The sequence below is a fragment of the Zootoca vivipara genome, chromosome 8 (genome assembly GCF_965207765.1).
Source record: "Zootoca vivipara chromosome 8, rZooViv2.hap1.1, whole genome shotgun sequence".
Taxonomy (NCBI): domain Eukaryota; kingdom Metazoa; phylum Chordata; class Lepidosauria; order Squamata; family Lacertidae; genus Zootoca; species Zootoca vivipara.
This window is the reverse complement of record NC_142591.1, coordinates 74,682,733-74,707,688: the sequence shown is the minus strand read 5'-3', so window position 1 is coordinate 74,707,688 and position 24,956 is coordinate 74,682,733. Positions and strand designations below refer to the sequence as shown.

Genomic DNA, 24,956 nt, shown 5'->3' with positions numbered 1-24,956 from the left:
AAGCTTTAGGGGGTGTTTTTCATCGTCTGGAACGGATTAATCCACTTTCCATTATTTTTAATGGGAATGTTTGCTTCGGTTTATGAACACTTCGGTTTATGAACAGACTTCTGGAACCAATTGTGTTCATAAACCGAGGTACCACTGTAGTTCAGCAAGGAGTATAAATGTTACAGTATACAGTCATACCTTGGTTTAAGTCCGCTGCGGTTTGAGTACTCCGCGGACCCGGAAGTGTTTACTTCCAGGTTCCATGGATGCGCAGAAGCGCTCTATCAGCACTCCATTAAAGTACTGCTCGGGGAGCGAATGGCTCCCCGGAACCAATTGTGTCCTTAAACCGACGTGCCACTGTAATGGAAATTACTGATGTACTGCTAAAAGGTATTTTTCTTGTGTGTTCATTGTTAGATCGCCTTATCAGACACAGAGCCTGTTCTCTAAGAGATACAGCATATGCAATAATTAAGGACGAAATGGATGAAGACTTTGAACAACTTTGTGAAGAAATTCAAGAATCTCGCAAAAAAAGAGGTGTGTTATAATATGTACTCAAAAAGCAACTACATTATAGTTTATCTAAGAAGAATATGCCAAATTTCCATTTCCTGCTGCAGCCCCTTAGACTATCAAATTCCCCTTTCCAGGATCCCATATTCTTTAGGAGCCAGTGCTGTGTGTGCATGTGCACACAAACGGCTGGGGGAGATCTAAAAAGTCTAAATGCAGCCCTTTGGATTCCACATTCTCCCTCCCCCTCTCATCTTGAACATAAAATATTAGTGTAGTTTAGTAATGTTTAATAAAAGATGCCTACAAAAATTCATTTCTTTTTAAAGGTTGCAGCTCCTCAAAATATGCTCCTTCTTACTATTATGTAATGCCAAAGCAGAATACCACCTTGGAATACAAGAAACTGGATTCTGAATTTGGTGAGAAACTGAAAATCCATTCAATGCCTCTGGATTCTAGTTCTCCTTGCCCTTCTAATGGTAAGTGTTACTTACATTATTTCTTACTTAACAAACAAGTATTGAACTGATTTTATGTTGTCAGTCTTGTCTTTAAACAGGAGAGATAATGGGGTGTATCCAATGTGAGTCAGAGTAGACCCATTGAGATTAATAGACATGACTTAGATCCATAAATTTCAATGGATTTACTCTGAGTAGAATTTAGCTGGATAGTAGCCCAATGTAAGGACAACACACATAATCAGGAATTTTAATTGTGTTAAGTAATGCTTAATGATATTTGTATGAGATACAGTCACGGGCATACCCAGGATGAAAACTTGGGGGGGGGGGCAAGGCAAGCCATGGCCGTTCAGGGGTGAGGGGGTGCCAGGATCAGCCCGAAATCAGGCTGCTCCGACCCCCTCTGCGATCGCCGGGACGGGTGGAGGGAAAGCCAGCCAAACACTTTGCGCGGTTCTGGGGCTTTCCCTCCACCCGCCCCCCACAGCCAGCCAGGGAGAAGGGAGACGGCACCAGGCGGGCAGCGGGGCAGGCTGGCCAGCGGCCCTGCTTCTAGGGGGGCAACTGCCCCCCCTGCCTACGCCCATGGATACAGTGGTACCTCAACTTACGAAGACGATCCGTTCTTTGGTTGTCGGAGTGCCCGTTCTGCGCATGCGGTGACCGCGCGCAGCGAAAAGACTTCCGGGGTTGTCGACTTCGGAGTCGAAACCTTCGGAAGTTGAGTCGTTTGGATGTCGAGGTACCACTGTAATGAATTCTGGTCTCAGAATATCTTTACTTTATGCCATTGTCTCAAGTGCCATCTCCTATTGTTGTTATTATTCCACCCATCTGTCTGGGTTGCACCAGCCACTCTGAGCAGCTCCCAACAAAGTATTAAATGCACAATAAAACATCAACCATTAAAAACTTTCCTGAACAACTTCCCTGCTTTCAGAAGTCAAATAGTTGTTTATCAGTCTGACATCTGATGGGAGGGCATTCCACAGGGTGGATGTCACTACTGAGAATGCCCTCTGCCTGGTTCCCTGTAGCTTCATGTTTCACAATGAGGGAACTGCCAAAAGGCCCTTGAAGCTGGACCTCAGTGTCCGACCTGGACCTTGGAGACACTCTTTCAGGTATACAAGGCCGAGGCTGTTTGTGGCTTTAAAGGTCAACACCAACACTTTGAATTGTGCTCAGAAACATACTGGGAACCTGATCCTTTAGGACTGGTGTTACGTAGTCTCGGCAGCTGCTGCCATCCACAAGTCTAGCTGCTGCATTCTAGATTATTTTAGTTTCCAAGTCACCTTCAATGGTAGCCCCAGGTAGAATGCATTGCAGTAGTCCAAGCAAAAGATAACCAGAGCATGTACCACTATGACGAGACACTGCGCAGGCAGGTCTCAGCCAGTGTACCAGATAGAGCTGGTAGACAGCCACCCTGGACATCTGTGAGCTCCAAATGACTCCCAGGCTGCACAACTGGTCCTTTAGGGGCACAGTTACCCCATTCAGGACACAGGGTATCCCCCATACTTGCCCACCTCTTGTCCCTCTCTCCCACTTCTCCACAGGAAGACTCTGGTCCTCATAAACAGCATCATTGTGTTTATTTAGGAAACATGAAACTATTTTTAATATCTTGAATATGTTTTTATATTATGATTTATGCCTTTGCTGTAGTCTTATCAAAGAGAAAACTCAGAAGAAAGAGTCGATGGTGCCAGGGTAACCTAGCGAAGCGGAAGAAGACTTCTCATTTCAATAAAGAGAACAAAGCTCCGGGAGAAGAGCAAGATGAAGTGGAGAGTGAAGGAGAAGAATGCATTGGAAATCATGACTCCAGCATGGAACAAACGGAAGTGGAAGAATCTGAAGCTGTGCTTCCGGACCAGCACACAAATAGCTCTGAAAACAAATCTGATACAGAGAATGGGAGTGATCAATCTGCCAGTAATGGTGCTAAGTGTAGATCTGAGGAGAACAACAAGGATACTGACTGTTCAGAGCAAAACAGAGGATGTAATGGAGATCTAACAGAGAATTCATTAAATAAGGATATTAATGGTAAGTGGAGAGTCATCTGTTGGCATTATCTGAATACATAATTTCCTTTAGTTACTTAATTATTCTCCCATCCCCACATACATGCAATTATGTGAGATGACCACACCATCAACTCTGGAAATATTTGCAAAACAGTTAAGCAAGGTGAAATTTTCAGTGAAATTTTGATCATGCCAGGCTAATTGGAGCAGACATTTCAAATGCATCAAATTTGACTTGTTCAAAACCTTATGTTTGAATTCTTGTGTTTTTTAAGTTACCTTTCTTGCGACTTTGCAGATACAGACTCCCTAGCCTTAGATTTGAATGGCACATTTTCTCATTTAGCTGAGAGTAAATCCTATTGTACTCAGTGGGAATTGCATCAAGTAAATGGGCACAGGATTGACCCTGTTATAGAACTAATGGGTTTCATAATTACCTGGCAAAATCTTAGCTGTTGTGACCTAATAGGGAACTTAGAACAAGGCCAACATATTACGTAGATAGATCAAATTACAAAATGAAACAGTTGTATTTAAAAATCTTCTGGTTTGAATCTGTTTCTGCTACTCTGTGGAAATATTTTTTAGTGAGAAAGAACATGGGCTCGGTTTTGAGTGTCTCGGAAGCCAAACATTTCAGTTTTTGAACGCCAAAAACCTGGAAGTAATTGCTTCCATTGTCGAACAGCTTCCACTGAATGTTTTTCATTTTTCTTAGATTATTTGGTTGTTCTTATTCTAGCTTCGTTTTTGTTATTCTAGATGTATGTATGCTTCGCATGACTCGTGCAAGGCGTTCTCAAGTGGAACAGCAACATCTCATTAGTGTTGAGAAAGCTATGGAGATTCTTTCAGAGCAGACACCACCACTCATTGTTGACCATGGAAAACTTAATGTATGTACACATTCTCTTCCTCCTGAATACTAAATAAGAGATTAAATGCATCTAAAAATTAGGTTAATGTGTGGCTTCAGATGCCATGGGTGCATGCTTTGGGGCAAGTAATATGGCAAAAACTGGCAGAAAATTCCTTTCCAGGAGTTGAGCAATTAACTTATTTTAAATTATCTTCAAGTAGTATTTTGTTGCTAATAAGCTCCAATTCCCAACCTTCATCAGAGCTGGAAAATAAATGCTGCAATTCATTTGTTAAGACATTGTTGCTAGTCTGTTGTTGTTTTGTTGTTTAGTCGTGTCCGACTCTTCGTGACCCCATGGACCATAGCACGCCAGGCACTCCTGTCTTGCACTGCCTCCCGCAGTTTGGTCAAACTCATGTTTGTAGCTTCAAGAACACTGTCCAACCATCTCGTCCTCTGTCGTCCCCTTCTCCTAGTGCCCTCAATCTTTCCCAACATCAGGGTCTTTTCCAAGGATTCTTCTCTTCCCATGAGGTGGCCAAAGTATTGGAGCCTCAGCTTCACGATCTGTCCTTCCAGTGAGCACTCAGGGCTGATTTCCTTAAGAATGGAGAGGTTTGATCTATCCATGGGACTCTCAAGAGTCTCCTCCAGCACCATAATTCAAAAGCATCGATTCTTCAGTGATCAGCCTTCTTTATGGTCCAGCTCTCACTTCCATACATCACTACTGGGATAGCTTTAACTATATGGACCTTTGTCGGCAAGGTGATGTCTCTGCTTTTTAAGATGCTGTCTAGGTTTGTCATTGCTTTTCTCCCAAGAAGCAGCCGTCTTTTAATTTCGTGACTGCTGTCACCATCTGCAGTGATCAAGGAGCCCAAGAAAGTAAAATCTCTCACTGCCTCCATTTTTGCTCTCACTGTTGCTAGTCTAGTGAACTGAAATTCATGCAAGCTTAGTATTTCTTTGACCCAAATTGGAATCTAAATTTTAAAGAGCTTGTAGCAGTGTGGATGGGAATAGAGAAATTAAGATACATCATGCTTATATATGCACCAGCCACTTAGACTTCTACATTGTACGTCATGTCTCAATGTGTTCATTACAACACTGTACAATCAGTGGTTAAGAGAATAAAGAAAAAGGATTGTTGTTGTTTTAATCTCATCTTTTCCAGGTATTGCTGAAAACTGTTACTGAGAAAAGTAGGAACTACACTATACTTCAGTTGGAAAAACTTTATGCCTTGCTCAGCCAATGTATTTATCGACATCGCAAGGACTATGACAAAACCAAATTGTTGCAGGTATGATATGTTACGGGTGTTTTCTTGTGATCCCATTGCATTGCTTTATAGATACCAAGACACTTCAATTTGTTGTGTTTTACATTAAGTTTACTACTGTTCTATTAGTCTGTTTTAATGTACTTTTTGTATGCAGACTGAGATTAAGTCAAACTTCACAAATATACTGAAGCATTTGACTCCATGTTGCAATTTTCAATTGAGGTTATAGTCGTTCATGCCAGTTTTTACTTAAGATGTTTGTGTTACTTACAATCTATGTTGGCTTCTGTTGGCTTCTATAGTACCACTCAGATTAGCATATATTGTGTCCTTGTGTGATGGGTTATTCCATGGCAGTTGGGTTTTCCCTGTGAATGCTTTTCCATTACCACTGATTCCCCTCAGTTTTAAAGCATCACTGAGAACTGGAAATACGACTGCTTTTTAAATAAGCATTTTGTATTTCATATGCACAGACACACCACTCTGTCCCTGTTAAGTATCCTGATCTAGACAATATGGACCAAATATTTTGAATGTGGGGGTGTAAAATTGGCATTGGCATTCATCTGTGTCTGGTGACAGTGGAAGAATGTGCCTTTGGGGGTGAGGTCAAGCTGTTGGAAGGTTGAAGCACCTGCTGTGTCTGTAGAGACCAACGCGAGAGACATATTTTGTCATAGGTGGGGCAGGTGAAGGCATCCAGTTGTGCTGCTACAGATGCACCATGATGTTTCTTCTCTTGGTGCAATGTTTTAGGCCTTAATGTATTATAAAAGAGCAATTAGTTCAAACATAATGTAAAGCACAATATAGCTACTAAAGTCCAGTGATCTAGCCTACTTTACTCCTGCCTGCTAGCTTGTATGATAAATGAAACACAGTTCCTGGTATTTGTTGCTCCCCCCACCCCTAGCATGTGGGGGGGAAAGTGACTCAAATCTGTGCAGTCACAGTAAGCTATTAATAATGTTTTATTTTGATACGTGAATGAAGCCTAAAATACCTAAAATAAGAACTCTCCCAACAATTATTGTTCCTCACCTTAAATTGAAATACAATAGATGAGACTGCTCTTTCCACTGAAAGCTTACAATGTAAATCTGCAAACATCGCATCTGGAGAATATAATTAGGTTATAAATTCACTTTGGAGAAAAGTACCTAATAAAATGCTGTTCAGTTTTGTCACTGATGCTATTATTCATTTTCAGGAAATGACAAGAGAAATTGCAGCCTTTACTTAAACCTGCTAATGAAATCTTCTAGTTTGAAATGTTATCCCCTATTAATTTGGGATCAAATACCTGCATATAACAAGCCTAAATGTTCTTGATTCAACTCAATATGGGTGTAAAAGCCATAGACATTGAACAAGCTGGATGAATGAGCTAAAGGATGCAAGTGATCTGTCCACCCTTAACAGTCTTCATACAGTATGCTTGGGGTTTGAAAATAAGTTTGTAACTTTCTAGTGCTAATGTGTGTTCTTTAAAGAAAGAAGAAGTTTGGTGGAAGTTTTCATTAAAGTTTTGAAAATATTTACACACATTACACTACTTTTCTCTGTAAAATGAATACTAATTTATGTCAAAATGTTTTTCAATCAAATCATGTATATATGTTGAACCTCTATTAAAAATATATATAGTTGGTCTAATATCACATGGGTTTTAAATGAGTGATGGACATTCTAGTTTTCTTATTTCCTCAAGTTTTTAACACAATCTATATTTCTATCACTGCACTAATTCTCGTGTTAATACAATCTGTAATCTCTTCGTTGTATAATACAAGAATATGTTAAATCTTAATGGACAAAATAAATTTCTGTACTCTTTAAAAGTTGGCTGGTATACCTTTTTAAAGTTACTATTACAGCTTAAGACATGGATCAATCCCTTCTTTTCCCCCCTCCTGTTTGTAGTTTCTCTTTTTTCATAAATCCCAGCTCTTATCAGCTTCCCCCCTTCCCTCCCCCACCTTGCTTTTACTGTTGTGAATGGCCTTAGTCAGGATTGATTACGTCTTTTTCTTTTGGGAAAGACCTCAACTCCCACGTGCTTTAAAGCTCCTGCTTCTAGCCAAGCTAGTTGCCTCAGTGACAGGCAGCACCCAGTCAGATGCACTTCTCTCTATGGCTATGTTACGACAGAAGTAGAGGAGGGAGAAAGGTTGTTTTCTGCTGCTCCAGAGAAGCGGACACGGAGCAATGGATTCAAAGTACAAGAAAGAAGATTCCAACTAAACATTAGGAAGAACTTCCTGACAGTAACAGCTGTTTGACAGTGGAATTTGCTACCAAGGAGTGTGGTGGAGTCTCCTTCTTTGGAGGTCTTTAAGCAGAGGCTTGACAGGCATATGTCAAGAATGCTTTGATGGTGTTTCCTGCTTGGCAGGGGGTTGGACTGGATGGCCCTTGGGGTCTCTTCCAACTCTATGATTCTATGATTCTACATCTGCTTGGCATACTAGACAATTCTCTCCAGAGCACCTACAGTATTTGAGGGAGCTTTGGGTTTTGGCAGGGACAGCTCAAGCAGCAGTGATGGAGCGTAGTAGTAGCCACAAAATTGTTCAACCCTTGCTAGACAGATGCTTGCCATCCTCTTTCTCTCTCCCCCCCCCCAGCTTTTCCCATGAGTCCGATGGAAACTGGAGTAGCTGTTTTTGAATGAAGGGAGGGGGCATGAAATTTCAACTCATCCCACTTGCATATGTGTTTTGCCTGATCGGTTTATGGTAACACATTAGCCAAAGGGAGAAATGGCAGTTTTGTGCCACTCATATATAATACACTCTGTATATGCTGTACTTGTGCTGGGTGAGCACCACATGAAAAATCAGTCCTAGTTTGAGAAAATGTGTAGAAAGCATAGGAAGACAGGCATATCTTAAGGCATTGTTTCCTGTCTTACTAGTTCAGATCTTACAATTCCTTGGTAAAGAAATCAGATGTAGGCCTAACAGGTGTTAAAGGTAAAGGGACCCCTGACCATTAGGTCCAATCATGATAGACTTTGGGGTTGCGGCACTCATCTCGCATTATTGGCCGAGGGAGCTGGCATACAGCTTCCAGGTCATGTGGCCAGCATGACTAAGCCGCTTCTGATCTGCAAGCTGATCTGCTCTGTGGTTTAACCCACAGCTACACCCGCATCCCAGGTGTTAGTTAAGCTTTAAACTTTGGATGTGATGCCTATGAGCTGATGGTAAACAATCCTATCAGTGGAATGGGGAGAGGAGATTTTTAGCAATCCATTCTGTGGAGGCAGTATACCTTCCTGACATTGGGGGGACTCTCCACAGCAGGGAGGGATTGCCAAATATTGCCTCCCCTGTTCTGCAGCCAAATTCCTTTGTGTCAGCTGACAATTGCCAATGGATACTCTTAGTATTTCTGCCTTTGTTTTTATTTACAATGGGAATGCAATAGAAAAAAGCAGCTGGAGAAAGGCTACACTGGGGATTTTTTAGCAGAGAAAAAATGAGCCATGAAAGGTATATAACATGGAGGGTGTGGGGAAAGCCAGTAGTGTTTTCCTCTTGAGCAACAATACTAGAATCTGGAACAAAGGGAAATGCTTCACACAATGTGCAGTTAGTCAAACCATTGGATAGCGGGAGAACACCAGCATATATGTGCTCCATATTCAGCTTGTGGACTTCCCCAAACTTGAACTAATGAACCTAAGATCCGACCCCGCATGGCTCTTATGTCAAACGACGCTCCCTCCACCCCTTTGCAAACTGATCTGATTTTTGCGACGGCTGAAAACCAACAGAGTCCTGCATTGCAGGGGGCTGGACTAGAGGACCCTCAGTGATCCCTTCCAACTGTAATTCTATGGAATATAGATAAAGCAGGGCGCTCATCGCCATCCAGCGCGAGCAGAGCGCTTTCTTGCCACCAGTTTTGTTTTTGCTTTTTAACCACCCTAGAGAGTAGCACACGAATTCCCAGAAAGGCTTGAGCTGCTGCACGCCTCCTCTTAAGAAACTTAAAAGGCAGACCCTCGTGCATGTGCGTAAGAGGTGGCGCAAATAACGCAGGTGCATTAAGTAGAAATAAAAAAATATCACGTGCTGCTCCGCTTTTCACCCTCCCCTGCCCTGGCGGCGCAATTCCCTATGGCCAGCGCCAAGTCTCTCTGCGGCCAATCAGAGGGTTGCTTTCTGTTGGGTCCGCTGCTTGCCACTGGGGCTGTGACCCCACCCACTCCCTCGTTTCCCACAGTTCGGGGAGGAGGAGTTGAAGGGGGGGAGAGAAAGGGAGTCTCTTGCAGGGCTTCCATTGGCTCCGCCCTTTTTCCTCCGTTCCTTCCGGCTCCTTTCTCTGGGTTGCCTATGAGTGAATGTGAGACTTTTGCACACATTCGCAGTTTGCTGCGGCGCTTCTCTCCCCCCCCATCGCTTTTATTTTATTGATTTTTTAAATAGAAAATATCCATTGGTGTCATCGGGTGTAGAGGGAGGGAGAGGAACGAACCTCTAGTTTTCATGCTGCGTGGGGGGAAAGTGAACGAGGGCGGTGGGCTGCGCTCTCTCTCTCTTTTTAAAAAAGTCTTATTCTTTAAAGTGCTGGCTTCCAGTTCAAAGTTCACAAAGCATCGCTACTCCTCCTCCCCCTAAAAAGTGCAGTAGGTCTCTCTTTTTTTTTAATGCAAGATGGCGGACTTGCACTGAAGAAGCAGAAATGCAGAGGTCTCTAAAAGCTGCTTGCAAAAATATTGCAAGGTAGGGATTTGTTTGTTCTTTAATAATCTTCCGGGTGAGTGTTGCGGGATGGCGAGAGGGGTGGGTGTCCCTACAGGCGTGAAATGGCCAGCAGACTTTAAAAAGAAATAAATGATGGGCTAAGTTACAAAAGCGTTTTCTTCTTCCATGCACGCAGTCCCACAGCCATCGCCTTCGAACATGGCATTTAGGAGATGCGAGCTGGCCTCCCCTGTCCTTCAGATCTTCAAAAAACACTCTTTTGGAGTCATGGGGCGAGGAAATGAGAAACCCTCTTTTCTGCTTGGTGTCCCCTTTATTTTATTTTTATTTTTTGTGGGGCACTGTGTGAGAAAATGGGAGTTGCTCTAATTAGGAGGATAAATCTTTGGGGAAATGTAACTAAAAATAATAATAAAAGAAAACCACATTGAAGTGATGGCTCTCATCGCAAATGGGAAATAAATATTGTTGGGAAAGAAAGGTGGCAATCTTTCAATATTTGTTGAGGCTTTCTGGTCAATACTCCTGGCCTCTATTGTTTGCATGTGGTGTTTTGGCTTTATGGGGCTTCTGAAGGAGTTAGGAAACTGGGTAGCAGAGAGGTGAAGGTGGTAGTCAAAATTTGGGCCCTGTGGTGAAAAGAGAGAGCTTCTTAACTTAAAAAAACAAAAAACAAAATACCCCCCCCCCCATCCTGTAATGATCCTTGACAGTTCCATTTCTCTTTGCATTTGCCCTGCAAAAACACAGCGTGCAATTATTTCATCTAGCACAGATTGTACAGATAACCGTTGTGTCTGTCTATATATATATTTTAGGTTGGGAGTCAGGGAGCTTTTTGGTTTTTTTACTTGCCCCTTACAACATACATTGAGGAGGGAGTGGCTCACGAAGGGGGGAGCATAGCTGTATGTGTGTGTTCACCAACAGGCTACGGGGAAATTAAACGAGCCAAATTAAATGTGTCACATTTGTGCTGCACCATTCCTCCCGGGGTGGAATCTGGGGCGATCTTGCAACAACCCTCTTGAGGGTGAGGTCAGCCTGGCTTGCTCAAGCGTATTCAGCCTTATGGGTAAGCAAGGATTTGAACCTCTAAATCTGACCTCCTAGCATCTAGCCACTGTACGAAAGCGTACAGGAATCGTAGGATTTAGAGGCCCAATTTGCGTGAACAAGTTATCCTCTTTGGTTAACTACTTGGAGGTTTGTGGAATTGTGTGCAAGCCTGCAGAGTTCTCTTTCCTTTTGACTTGAATTAAATCTACACTACAGCACCATTTGTACGGCGAGCACATGAAGATTTTTATTTTTCAGGCTGCCTTATACCTCTGCCCTTGTCGTTGTGTTAGATGACGTTCCTCCTCCTGCCCCCAAGAACAGATGGATGTAGCGCTGGAGTCTCTAAGGAGACTTAAAATAAGTTTATAATTGCAGACAATCCCCTAGGCTTCCGAAAGAACACCTGAACTCAGCAATAAGCACTTTGCTGCTTGGGCTGGTTTAGCTTTTGGGGTTCCTTAGCCGCCTGCCCAATCAGCTAAAACCTTTTATCATCTCTCGCCTTGATTTTTTTCTCTTCCCTTGTGCATCTGCCACTTCTTCCCAGAACTCTGCTGTCAGATTCACTTGCCTAACCCTCTCCTGACACCCCATTTCAAATCACCATTCTGCCTTCCTGTCCCCTTCTTCAAGCAACACATGAACCCCCTTAAAAAACACACAACATTGGAGTCAGACGTATTGGTCCATCTGATTATTGTTTACTCCAAGGCTACATTGACGCCATACAATTCAAAGCACTATGGTATCATTTTAAGTAGTCATGGCTTCCCCCCACCCCCCGAATTCTGGGAGCTGTAGTTTGTTATGGGTGCTGAGAATTGTTAGGAGACCCCTGTTCCCCCCCCCCAACAGAGCCAAAGGTCCCAGAGTGTAAGTGTCTCCACGGAGAATCTTAGGAATTGTGGATGCTTCTAAAGGGAGGTGTTAAAAATGAGCGCATTCAATGCACCCAATAGCCTCAAATCAGTGGGCCTCCTTAATCACTGTTTGAATGAAATGCTCTACTTTGCTTTGATATAAGTGGGTAGGCTCTAGATCAGGGCTGGAGAACCTCCGGCCCTGCAGATGTTGCTGGACTACCTCTCCCAGCATCCCTGACCATTGGCCCTGCTGGCTGGAGCAGCTGGGTGTTGTAGTTCAATGACATCTGAAGGACCACAGGTCGCCCCTGCCCCACTCTGAATAGAGGAGGGAACAGAGATTGAATATTGGGCTTTGATTGACCTCTGGGGCTACTCTGGACATTTGCCACGGAACTTGATGGCAAAAAAACCCACACCCACCCCACCTCCCATTGAGGCCCACCTACATTTCCTACTGGGTCTCTCACATTTCAGCCAACCATTGTGTTGTCAGATGCATCCAGTGAAATAAAACAGAGTGAGGTAAATAGCCGTGTTGGTCTGACACAGTCGAAATATATAAAAAAATAAGAAAAATTGTCCAGTAGCACGTTAGAGACCAACTAAGTTTGTGCTTGGTATAAGCTTTCGTGTGCATGCAAGAAGTGTTTATCTGAAGAAGTGTGCATGCACACGAAAGCTTATACCAAGCACAAACTTAGTTGGTCTCTAAGGTGCTACTGGATAATTTTTTATATATACAGGTGAAACTCGGAAAATTAGAATATCGTCGAAAAGTGCATTTATTTCAGTAATGCAACTTAAAAGGTGAAACCAATATATGAGATAGATGCATGGCATGCAAAGCAAGGTATGTCAAGCCTTTATTTCTTGTAATTGTAATTATTTGTCGTTAGGCAGGTCAATTATAAATGGAATGTAATTAATGAAATGTAATAGCGATGTTTATTTTTTGTATTATTGTAACTATTTGTTTTATTACTGTGGAATTTCCAAAAGAAATTTGTAAAAATTAAAAGAAAAATAAATAATAATGAGTTGCATTGCTGAAATAAATGCACTTTTTGACGATATTCTAATTTTCCGAGTTTCACCTGTATAAAACAGAGTGTGAGCTTTGCAGTTTGGTATCTCTAAAGTGGTACCATGAAATTATCTAACCTGCAGGTCCTGATTAGATGAACTTATGACAATCGTTCCCAATTGATGGTGCAGACCCCAAGGATTTTTTTTATTTTAGTCTTTAAAATATAAAGTGGTATAGAAATGAAATTAATAAAAATAATAAGAAACACTATTGGGGGGGGGGGGGGCGGGGCGGGAATGGCACCTAGACATACCATTGTGGCAACTGCAACCTAGGTTTCAGCTGCTATTTGGTGATGAGCCTTTATATATGAGTTTCTAACACGGCATGTAACCCACCCAGGGGATCCCCATGGCACACCCCTGTCAACTGTCTGGGACGTCCTCTTTTGGGGGGCACGCACAGCACCTCCAAACGTGCAAAATCGCAGCCAGGCATGCATCTTGTGCGAGATTGCAGGGTGCCCAAAAACTAACAGAGGCATGCAGTCTGGAAAACGCACAGCCCAGTATTGCGCTGGGACATGTTGGAGGGGATGATTGGCACCACTCACATAACAAAAACTACCAACATTTTCAAAAGCAGGGGGTCCGTGGCTTGGCTTTTGAAAAACGGGGTTCGCCGTATGAAACTCATTGGGAACCACTGTTCTATGACACCTGTAACAGAAATCTAACAAGAATGCTTTACTCACCTGTATGTGGAATTAACCTGAACCACTTCTCTCGGCCATAGGTTGAAAGAGAGTGACGGGTGGTGGGTTCTGAGCCATCACCAGTTCCCCAAATTCATGCCCTCCCTCCTGTTAGGGAAGGAACAATAACTTGGCATTAGAGCACTCATTTTGCATCTGTTTGCGACCAAGTGAAGATGCCTGGGTGTCAGGATGGGGATCCTTGGATCTTTACTGTTTTCACACACTAATACCTCACCCTGTAGAAGTTATGTTTTATTTGCACAGTCAGAATAAATTTCAGGAACCAAGATGCTTTTCCTGTGCAGCTTAAGCAGGAGCAGTGACCAGCGTTATAGTTTATTATTGTTGTCGCTTGTCTTCACTTACCCCATCCTACTGCCCTGCTCACAGTTGTGAAGAATATTCTTAGGTTGTGAATGATCTGTGTCACCATTAAGAAAAAGAGGTCAGAATAGGCCAATATCTATGTGGACTGTCCCTGGATCAAGGGACTTTTCTTCTTTAAGTTCTCAAAGTTCTTAACCGAGCTCAAGGTTGTGATGTGAACTAGCCAGATGTTTAGCTGATAATCAATCACAGTCAGTCCATCATTTGAAAAATAAGACTTTAGATCCAACTTGCCCCGAAATGGCAACTAGAAATTGAGTTTGGGCGACTGTAACCTTATTTTAAGGAGCCATTTGGCCCTCTAGCTTATATATCGTGAGTTTATTAAAACTGTTTCCCCTCTCCCTCCTCCTCCCACCCCACGCCCAACTAAAATCAGAGCCTTGGTTTCATGCATACATTGGTCCAAAAACTGACCTGCAAACAGCATCCAGTCGATAGAGATTGCTTCATATTGAAAAGTATTAAGCATCACTTTCTGCATAAGTAGAAATTGTGACAATTAGGAGTTTGGTCACTTTATCTTGCATATTAACCATTTGGTGGTGATGGAGGAGCAAGACTTTAGATCAGGCTTCCTCAGCCTCAGCCCTCCAGATGTTTTTGGCCTACAGTACAACTCCCATGTTCCCTAGCTAGCAGGGTCAGGGATGATGGGAATTGTAGTCTCAAAACATCTGGAGGGCCGAGGTTGAGGAAGCCTGCTTTAGATGAAAAAATTGGTAACTGGTTCTTGCAAACAAGCCTACAAACGTTATGAACCCACAGGGTTTGTTTATTATTATTATTTTTACTTTACTGTCCTGATTCCTATACGTACTTGGCCTGGAGCATATGTGAAGAAGACGGAGTTTGTAGGATGTTCAGCGGTGCAGCAGTGTGGTTTGGGGGTAATGCCCTAAATCAGTGTTTCCCAAACTTGGGTCTCCAGCTATTTTTGGACTACAACTCCCATCACCCCTAGCTAGCAAGAGCAGTGGTCAGGGATGGTGGGAATTGTAGTCCAAAAGCGGCCGGAGAAGGAGACCCAAGTTTGGGAAACATGGCCCTTATGGGTGGGAAACAATTTATTTAGTCCAAGGACCGTGTTACTCTCTAGGCACATGTGCCAGCGGGGGCTTGGGCCAGAGCAAAAGTGGGGGGAAGTAATTAACGTAAGATTTATCCTTGTGCACAAGGCTGGTTTCTACACCCACTCGCACACTGCTCACTATCTGCTGTCCTGGCAACCCAAGAGGTATTATCATTGCGCCAAGGACACATTCCAGCCAGACAAAGCATTCAAGGAGGGTGCAGAGCCATTGCTTAGTGGTAGAACACATCTTTTGCGCTGGGTTCAATCTGCAGCATCTCTAGGTAGGGCCGGGAAGGACTATGTGTCTGAAATCTTGGAGAGCTGCTGCCATTCAGTGCAGACAATACTGGCCTAAATGGCTTATTGATCTGACTCTGTATAAGGCAGCTTTCTATGCTGCTAATATTAATAAAACAGTAGCTAAAAGAGTTGGATCTGGACTTATGAGTGCTGATGAGAGAGAAATGATCTAGCTGAAAATTATGCTAAACAAATGGTCAAAAGGGGTGGGGTGGTATCTGAAGCATAATCTATGCCTGGATTTTTATTTCAATGAGTTCACGTTCTATGTCCTTTTAAATGTGTTTGTGTGAGCAGGGGTTATTGGTTTGGTTGGTTCTTGTTTGTGTTTTTTATTTTTATGCTGTAAACCGCCCTGAGATCTTCAGACAAAGTTCGGTATACAGTTGTACCGTACCTTGGATCTCGAACGCCTCAGCTCCCGAACAAATCGGCTCCCGAACAATCGAAACCCAGAAGTGAGTGTTCCGGTTTCCGAACGTTTTTTTGGAAGCTGAACGTCCGACAGGGCTTCCAATTGGCTGCAGGAGCTTCCTGCAGCCAATCAGAAGCCGCACTTTGGTTTCCAAACATTTTGGAAGTTGAATGGGCTTCCGGAAATGGATTTTGTTGGACTTCCGAGGTACAACTGTACAAATATAATAAATAAATAAAAATACATTAGGCATTCTTGGAGGTACTGTAGGTCCATTGAAATCAAGAGGGTGTTAGTCCTGTTGGGGTCATCCCTGAAGCCCCATTCATTTCAGTGGGTCTGCTCTAAGTATTGCCACGTTGGGCTCCAATGCAAAATCCAGAAAACAAATACAACAAATTGTAATGGTAGGGCTGAACCGAAATGGATTGAAAGGATCAGCAGGAAGATACAATTCCAGAGGTACAAGGGCCTTTGGTTTCACACAACAGAAGCAATGCATTTTAAAATCACCTTTCTTTTTCTTTCTTTCTAAATGCAGGTGGTAGACACCGAAGTTAAGAAGCTGCTGCTTGTTCTTTTATCCTTTGCACTGCAAGTCGCCGTCCTGCCTTGTTGCACTACAGGGATGCTGCTAACGGGCTGAAGAATGCTGAGAACCTGCCATGCGTTGACGGAGAACCAAAAGCCATTACCGTAACACAATCCTCCAGGAAGCTTGACACGGAGTGGGAGCCGCGTCAACTCAAACCTGCCAGGTCTCTTTGCCGCAGCAGAATGGCAAGTAAGCGGAAATCCACTACGCCCTGCATGGTCTTAGCAAGTGAGCCAGACCCAGACTTGGAGGTGGTCTCTGACGTGGAAGAAGGTCCAGCTGCGATCACGCCAGCAGGGAGCGTCTCGAGTGACGAAGACTCTCAAGAATATGCAGACTCGGACAATCAGCAAAAAAAAAAAGTCGAAGGGGGTTATGAATGCAAGTACTGTACCTTCCAGACTCCAGATCTCAATATGTTTACTTTCCACGTGGATTCCGAGCACCCGACCATCGTACTGAGCTCCTCCTATGTCTGTCTTGAGTGCAAGTTCGTCACCAAGAGGTATGACGCCCTTTCGGAGCACAATATGAAATACCACCCCGGAGAGGAGAACTTTAAGCTCACCATGGTGAAGCGAAACAACCAGACCATCTTTGAGCAGACGGTGAACGATCTCACTTTTGATGGGAGTTTTGTCCAGGAGGAGAAAGCGGAGGAGTCGGAAGCTTCCGAGGGCCATTTGTCGGGCATCTCGATCAGCAAGACCCCAATTATGAAAAGGATGAAGAATAAGAGCGAATCGAAGCGGATCGCCGTTTTCCACAACGCAGCGGAGGATGGTGCCACAGAGGAGAAAGATGCCGAATCGGACCCGGAGTGTGAGGAAATCCTAGAGAAACCGGCTCCTGCCGTTTCGGACCCCAACCCGAGTAATTCGCTGGCGGCGGAAACCATTAGCACGGTTGTGAACCCCACCGCAGTGATCCAGCCTGCGCAAGTGATTACTACCATCACGTCTCCGCAGAACTCCAACTTGATTTCTAAAGTCTTGATCCCTATCAATAGCATTCCGACCTATAACACTGCTTTGGATAACAACCCCCTCTTGCTCAACACCTACAACAAGTTCCCGTACCCGACGGTGTCGGAAATCGCACTTCTAGCCACGCAAGCGAAATACACCGAGGAGCAGGTCAAGATCTGGTTCTCTGCCCAGCGCCTGAAGCACGGCGTCAGCTGGACGCCGGAGGAGGTGGAGGAAGCAAGGAGGAAGCAGTTCAACGGCACTGTGCACACTGTCCCCCAGACCATTACGGTCATTCCGGCACACATCTCGGCAGCCAGCAACGGCCTGCCTTCCATTCTGCAGACCTGCCAAATAGTTGGCCAGCCGGGCCTGGTGCTTACGCAAGTCACGGGCGCCGGCACACTTCCGGTGACTGCCCCGATCGCGCTGACGGTGGCCGGAGTCCCGAACCCGGCCCAGTTGCAGAAGGCGCAGGTGCAAGCGACTCAGCCCGTTACCGAAACCAAGCAGGTGGCTGCCGTCCCGGCCCCTCAGCTTACCAAATCGGAGGTGGCGGCGGCGGCATCAAACGTGGACATGGTCGGGGGGCGTACGAAGAAGACCAAGGAGCAGCTGACGGCGCTGAAGATCAGCTACCTGAAAAGCCACTTCCCTCTCGACTCAGAGATCGTTCGGCTCATGAAAGCGACAGGCCTGACCAAAGGAGAGATCAAGAAATGGTTCAGTGACACCCGGTACAACCAGAGGAACTCGAAGCACAACCACTATAACCATCTCAGCAACGACTCCTGCACCATTGTGATTGACTCGAGCGACGAGACAAACGAGCCCTCGACAATGGTGCAGCCGCAGCAGAAGCCGTCCTGGAATGCCTCTGACCTCAGCCCCCAGAAATTTAAGGGGAAGACTGCCGAGCAGCTGCAGGTCCTCCAAGACAGTTTCCACAACAACCCTGCTCTTACAGACGAAGAACTGAACAGGATACGGTCGGAGACCAAGCTGACCAGGCGGGAGATAGACGCTTGGTTTTCGGAACAGAAGAAGCCGAACGTTCCGCAGGACGAAAGCGAGGAATTGGCTGAAAGTAATTCAGGAAGCTTGAAGGAAGCATCTGCTGAGGCTTGTGGTGGGGAAGGAACTGGAGCCCAGAAGTCGGGGAAGCTGTTTAAGAAGTCGCCAGAACAACTGCATATGCTCAAAATGTCCTTCGTCCGGACGCAGTGGCCGTCTGCGGAAGAATACGACAAGTTGGCAGAAGAGACCAGGCTCCCCCGGCCGGAGATCGTTAGCTGGTTTGGAGACACGCGTTACGCCTGGAAAAATGGCGGCTTGAAATGGTACTACTACTACCAAGGGCCCAATGCAAGCAGTATGAATGGCCAAGGCTATTCGAGGCGGAGGGGGAGAGGACGGCCAAAAGGCAGAGGGAGGGGAAGGCCTCGTGGGCGGCCGAAAGCCAACAAACGGACCAGGCCTTGGGAACGGACGCCGATCATCAAATTTAAAACTGGAAAAGCCATCCTGAAGGACTATTACCTGAAACACAAATTCCTTAACGAGCAGGACCTTGACGAGCTGGTGGCCAAATCGCACATGGGATACGAGCAGGTCAGGGAGTGGTTTGCGGAGAAGCAGAGGAGAGCCGACTTGGGCCTTGAGTTGTTTGAGGAGGAAGACGACGAGGAGGAGCCATTGGAAGAGCAGGACGATGAAGAAGAAGGCGAGGCTGAGGAGGAGGACGAAGAAACAGATGACAGCGACAACTGGGAGCCTCCTCGACACGTTCGACGTAAGCTCTCAAAATCGGACTGAGGTTCCAGTTCTTTGGTCGCGGGACATGGCTGTGCGGTGTCAAATGATTGACGCTGTCCGTCCAGTCCTGGTGGCCCCTAAAGATTCCCTCCACTTTTGGAAAGGGGGAAGTGAGTCACTGACTCCTGCAGCAATCGCATATTTGCTCCTTGGTTGGCCGAAGTGAACAAGCAGTTCCAGGATTTGGAATTTACAAATTTGGCTCTCCTCCACATCTCTGCTGGCGAGGCTGCACCACATGAGGGACTGTTGGTTTAATGGCCTTATGTTTGATTCCAAAAATCCTTTAAGGGTGCAGATGCTTTTTTAAAAAAATAAAAATAAAATAAAGAATCCTCTTAACCGCAGTAGGAAAATTAACTGAAAAACGATGTTTGAAAAACGTGCTTCATGTTGCAAAACTGCATGTCTATTTTCCTCCCTCTGAGCAGAAGGACAATTTTATTTTATTTTTCCAGAGAAAAACAAGATGGGTTGGGGTAAAGGATACCAAAGGGCAAATAGCAGCAAAAATGTGCGAGGATGGCTTGCGGTTTTTATGTGTTTTCTTAGGACAATAGAGGAAAAGGAGTACCTTTGTTACATCCGAAGCCTGTGTGCTAGGTTTACAGAAGTCCTATTGAATGTGTCTCTCTAGCTGTGTTCAGGGAGCTTGGGTTGGAAGTATGCTTTTATATTAAAAACTAATCAGTGTATATCATATTTAAATACTAGATATGATTAATGCAGCCAATACCAAAACTTGTCTTTGACCGTGCAGTTCTTTTGAAATCGCCAACAATAATGGGTTGCCTCCGTACAGAAAGGTCCCCAAAATATGTATAGCAGGCTTTTTTTAAGGAAAAGAGCAAAGCTTATAAAAAAACAACAACACAACAGCTGCCTTGGTTTTTAAAGAGCAATGGCCAAATACTTTAGCCTGGAGGAGCCTGACAGTTCCCAGCCTAGACATCATCTCTTCTACTTCTCCATTGTGACTCTCCCAACCCATCACACCGTCAAGCAACTTTGACTGGGGAGAATCTGCCTACACAACCTGTAGAACAGATATTGTTGGGACTCCCAACTCCCATCAGCCCCAGGCAGCATGGCCAATGGTCAGGGATGATGGGAGTTGTAGTTCAGCAGCATTGGAAAGCCACAGCTGGCATCCCGTCTATCGTGGGGAATATGCCAAAAAGCATCCTGTGAGTCACAGTAGCTTGTGGTTACAACGTGGTGCTGATAACGCCAAGTTTGCAGGTCTGATCCTTGTAAGGAATGCCTGCATGCATATTCCTGCATTGCAGGGGGTTGAACTAGATGGTCCTCCGGGTCCCGTCCAACTCCAGTGATTGAAGATATGCCACTGTTTGCCAGCTTAGAAGGGGCGCCATTTGCTTTCTGCCAGGCACAAAACGGGTGTAAGGGGTCGAATGGGAATAATGACAAGAATTGGATTGGAACTTGCAATCCTTGCTTGAGAAGATCGGTGGTTCCCAAATTCCCTCTGTCAAGGAACTCGTGGATTTGAAGTCTCCCGCCCAGTATAATATATAAGACCAAGCAAAGCAGTTCAGCTAGCGGAACTTGCTCTGGGTCTGTAATCCTGCAACCAGGCAAACCGAGCAGATAAGGTCAGGTGGAACCCAAGGTGTCTTTGTCTTGTGTGCTGTGCTTTAAGCGGCATAGAGCGAAAAGAACGCAACAAAGGAACCAGCGGCCTGTCTCCTTGTGGTCCAGCAACATTGCCCTGCAAATTGTGTGGTCCCCTGCAAGCCACGTACAGATTGGGAGTCAGTTGCAGAGCAGGCAGGCGGTCAGAAATGTGAGTTAACGGGAGCTTGCAGTGTGTCCAACCCCTCCACTTTAGGGACTTTGAAACAGGTTTGCAAGCTGGAGAGAGAGCGCGCAGCCTGAGATCCATATAACTTCAGGTTTATTTTTACAGCCTTTTTTTTGCTTTGCCAGTGTTTGAATTCATACACGGTTTAAAATTGTGACATTTCCTGCCTTTCCAGCACTGGGCGTGTGGCTAAATCTCCTGTGTGGTTCAGCGTTGCCTCATTTGTCTTCCTTTGCAGTTGTAGCTCGAGCAGATGAATTTGAACAGCTAGTTGAACCAGACTTCACAGTAACTAATTCAGGCAGCCAATTACTTCTGCAACTTTGCAGCGCAGCCAAGCATTCTTCTTTCCAGTTCAGTTCTTTACCTTATTTATTTCCTTTAACTTGCTAGGGGGGAAATCCTTTGTGGCGTTCAGTATTAGCCTCCAGAAAGCTGCCTTTTCCCAAGCGTTTGACAGGCCAACTTAAAAACCGTGCACTGGAATTATTTGTCAAAATTAGCCAGCTTTCAAACGGGCATGGTCCGATGCAGTGCTAACGTCCTGCAAACCATGGTTTACAACTTCAAAACCAGCCTCAAATAAATGTGTTCCTCCACCCACCCACACCTTCCATGTTTAACCATAGTTAAACACAGTTAACCAGGTTTTCTTAGGACCAACTCATTCCAAACTATCGTTTCAAACTGTGGTTTACGAGAGGACTGTTGTTTTGTATTTGCACATATGAAATGCTAAGTCATGGTTAAAGCCAGTCAGGGAAGGGAGATGGAGAGTTGCTGATGTGCAAACCGTGGTTTACAGGGAGCCAGTGTTTCATTTTCACTTGTTTCCAACATCCAAGCCCTTCTCTCAATGCTTTATGCACAGGGGCTGGTGATTGTGGTTTTGACACAGTTGACTTGCGCCGTTTTTGTGGAGAGGGCATGATTCCTGTGTTTTGTGCTTTTAATGTGGGAAAGTAATCACAAAAGTATTTTTCCCTTAGTCTTTCATGTAACAAAAATTTCCCCTCCTCAAAGCAGAAGCAGGTGGTTTGATCTTAGGCCTCCCCCCCCCCAGCATGGTTTAAAAAAACCTGCTGTCTTCACATTAGGACACATCTGCATGAAGAGCATTGTGAAAATGATGCAGTTAAAACCAAACCTTCCCGAGGATTTTGCCATCTTTAAGGGGGTGGGACTTAAGACTGGGTCCCTTCCAACTCTATGATTCCAGTTCAGTGGAAGCGAACATCGATACTGGCACTTGTTTTTGAAGCTATTTTGGTTCTGGCAGCATGCCATAGGAAATAAATCCTCTCTGTGGCATTTCTTTATGAGCGGCAATTTTTGTTTGTTAAATTGCAGGCTGTTTCGCACTTCGGCATCTCGAGGGGGGGGGGCGGACCTGTGTTGAGCTGTTGGGAATAGGCCTATGTATTTAAAATGTAGTCAGTCGGTTCAGAAAGCGGGTTGAGTCGAAATCTCTCTCTTGGTTGACAAGACAGACTACAGCCCACCTATTAAGACATTTTGGGCGCTTTTGAAAATTGGGAGGCAATGTATGTCTGTTCCCCCCCCCCCTAAGCATCACCACCAATTTAAGAGCAAGTTTAACAGAGGGGCACATGGATTTAAAAATGCCAAGTGGAGAGGTCCATGTCTTCGCTTCTTTCATCAACCAAAACAGGAGAGGGTTTGGAGGTCAACGGGGAACTCGCACAGAACTGTCCACTCTGCACTAGAGAAATCAACCCCATATTTGAAGTCTGTTGCCTTTCGTTTGCTATTTTTGTTCAAGTGTGTTGTGGGACCCAAGCAACTTCCCTTTCCAGCAGCAAAAGCATTTTTAGCACTGATTAAATAAACCCTCCAATGTAGTGATGGCGTTTCTGTTTTTTAAAGGGGGGGGTGGCGTTTTGTTTTGTTTTGCAAAGCTGCTTTGGCCTGGCGATAACTGTAGGATGTTGTTTCAGCTTGCATTTGTTTACAGCCCAGCTTTCCCCAACTCCGCTTAAAAAGGAAAATATTGAAAAATGATAGCGTTGCAAGCACAAGGTTGCGAGGTGACGACCAGCACTGTGACGAGATGAAGCGTGGGGCTGCCTGTTACGTTGCTCTTTTTCAAAGTGGCTTTCTTCCTAATTTCTGGGAAAACTCTGCTCAGCAATTTGCTGTTTTTCCTAGGAAATGTTTTGGGGTGTAATACAGGGTGAGAGAATTGCACTGAGTGCCTCAAGGGTTCCAAGATTTTCCTTCCACGAAACTGCTGCCGCTTTTCCTGTACGTACATTAAGCATATTATTTATCCTGATTTGCAGTTTGCAAATACTGCGTTGGGATTTTATTTGGGATACGAGAATGGTGCTTTGGTAATTGCCAGTAAAGAATTGAGCAAGTTGCTAAATCTGTTTTTCCTGGTTTATCATAATAGCACTGCTGTTACAAAAGTTTTGGGGTTTTTACTTGACTGGTGCACAGTTTTCACCCTTCCTTGCTTCCCAAAGTGATGAAGGGGGAAACAAGTTTTTTAGGGGGGGGGGAGGCAGGCTTGCTCTGGTTTACTGTGAATGATGGTGGTCAGTTACCTGACCTTTTGTGAAAGCAAGAAAGGAATTGGACAGACTGAACCCCAGGACTGGAATATGCCACAAGGATTGGATCGTCCACGATGTGCCAAAGTTTTTTTAAAAAAATGAACACTTCTTCAGAGCCGGCAAAAGTTCTGCACTGTAATATGACTGGTTCAATGACAACTTGTACAAAGGAGGGTGGGGAGAATCTGGTTTTAATACAGACCATTTTTATTCTGCTACATAGAAGGGAAGTTTAATGTTTTGAAGACATTTAATTGAAAGGAGAATTGGTGACCCATTTTTCATCTGGCTTGTACCGATAACGATGTTCTTGGTATATAAAGATGGGCTTTAACCGCCTGTGTTCTTTGATAATGTGATTTAAGCTTATAGCTTTGAGTGACCAAACATTTTACAGAGTAAAAGTTATTAGAAACAAGTAAACTTGATGGCTATTTCTGTGTCTTATTTATCAGGATTTGCACAGAGGTACATACATACAGGTTTTTTTTAATAAAAAGGTGGAAGCTGCAGTGGACTTTTATACACAAGCATCTGCAATACGATGAATTGTGTAGGTGTGGCTTGTTTTCTAGAGCGGATGTCTGTCGCTTTAAGAGATTTGTATTATTTCGAACCCTCTCTTGATCCACACAGCTGAAGAAAACACGACATGGCTGGCAGCTAGAATCGCAGGAAGAAGTGCCCAAAGGCAACTGCAGGAATAATAAAAAGTCTGCGCCAAATATGTTGACAAAGAGAAATCGGGAGTTTTGAATTTCTGAAAGGGATTTGCAGTAGGTAATTATCCTGGTATGGGCTTTTGCTACTATAGATGGTAATCCCAATTCTAGTCTCAATTGGGTGGCCATGGTCCCATTAGGAAGGCCCACGATCTTTCTTGCCAGGAGATTTTGCAGAGACTCCAGTCGCTGGAGTACATTCATGTTCCATCCCCATATTTCCACCCCGTATAGCAGCATTGGGGGAAATAATATCTGCTTGCTGGTGGCGTGTCCCCCTCCAAGATGGAAGGACAGAGCCAGAAAACATGTTCATACAAACAGGTAAGCCTTCCATTCCTCCCAACATGTTCTTGGGATGCACAAACTTGTATGTGCCTGGCAGCCAATGTGATTTTTAACGGGTGTGTGTGTGTGTGTGTTTCTTAATGGAGCCATTGCCTAAGGGCTGGCAACACTGACCGCCCATTGAATGGTCTTCCTAGCAAGGCACACTGACCCCCATCAAAGGGCTCTCTCTCCCACCTACTTTGGCAGAGCTTTCCATAGGGCCTGTGAGTGGCACGGGCATAATTGCCTGCAAGCAAAAGTTGCAATTCTCAGCAACTGGCGTTCGGAGTCACAGTACCTTCGACAGCAGAAAAGGCAGGACACAACCATTGGGGGTACTAGG

The 24,956-nt window shown here is 44.6% G+C and overlaps 2 protein-coding genes across 2 annotated transcripts in view; both read left to right on the top strand.

Moving 5' to 3' along the window:
* ATAD2 (ATPase family AAA domain containing 2) overlaps nt 1–7,016 on the top strand; it is a 31,166-nt gene extending 24,150 nt beyond the window's left edge. Inside the window, exons 23-28 of the mRNA XM_035125662.3 lie at nt 412–534; nt 840–992; nt 2,652–3,035; nt 3,782–3,915; nt 5,062–5,190; nt 6,386–7,016. Coding sequence (XP_034981553.2) covers nt 412–534; nt 840–992; nt 2,652–3,035; nt 3,782–3,915; nt 5,062–5,190; nt 6,386–6,418 — 956 coding nt within the window. The 3' untranslated portion in view covers nt 6,419–7,016. The remainder of the gene's footprint in view (nt 1–411; nt 535–839; nt 993–2,651; nt 3,036–3,781; nt 3,916–5,061; nt 5,191–6,385) is intronic.
* A 2,412-nt stretch (nt 7,017–9,428) lies between these two features.
* Nucleotides 9,429–19,859, top strand: ZHX1 (zinc fingers and homeoboxes 1). The gene is made up of 2 exons (XM_060277647.2): nt 9,429–9,908; nt 16,321–19,859. The coding sequence occupies exon 2, from the start codon at nt 16,557–16,559 to the stop codon at nt 19,155–19,157; it is 2,601 nt and encodes an 866-aa protein (XP_060133630.1). The 5' UTR covers nt 9,429–9,908; nt 16,321–16,556; the 3' UTR covers nt 19,158–19,859.
* The last annotated feature ends 5,097 nt before the right edge of the window (nt 19,860–24,956 follow it).

What these genes read in the sequence shown, in the direction of transcription:
- ZHX1 (XM_060277647.2), top strand. Translation starts at nt 16,557, where the DNA reads ATGGCAAGTAAGCGGAAATCCACTACGCCCTGCATGGTCTTAGCAAGT.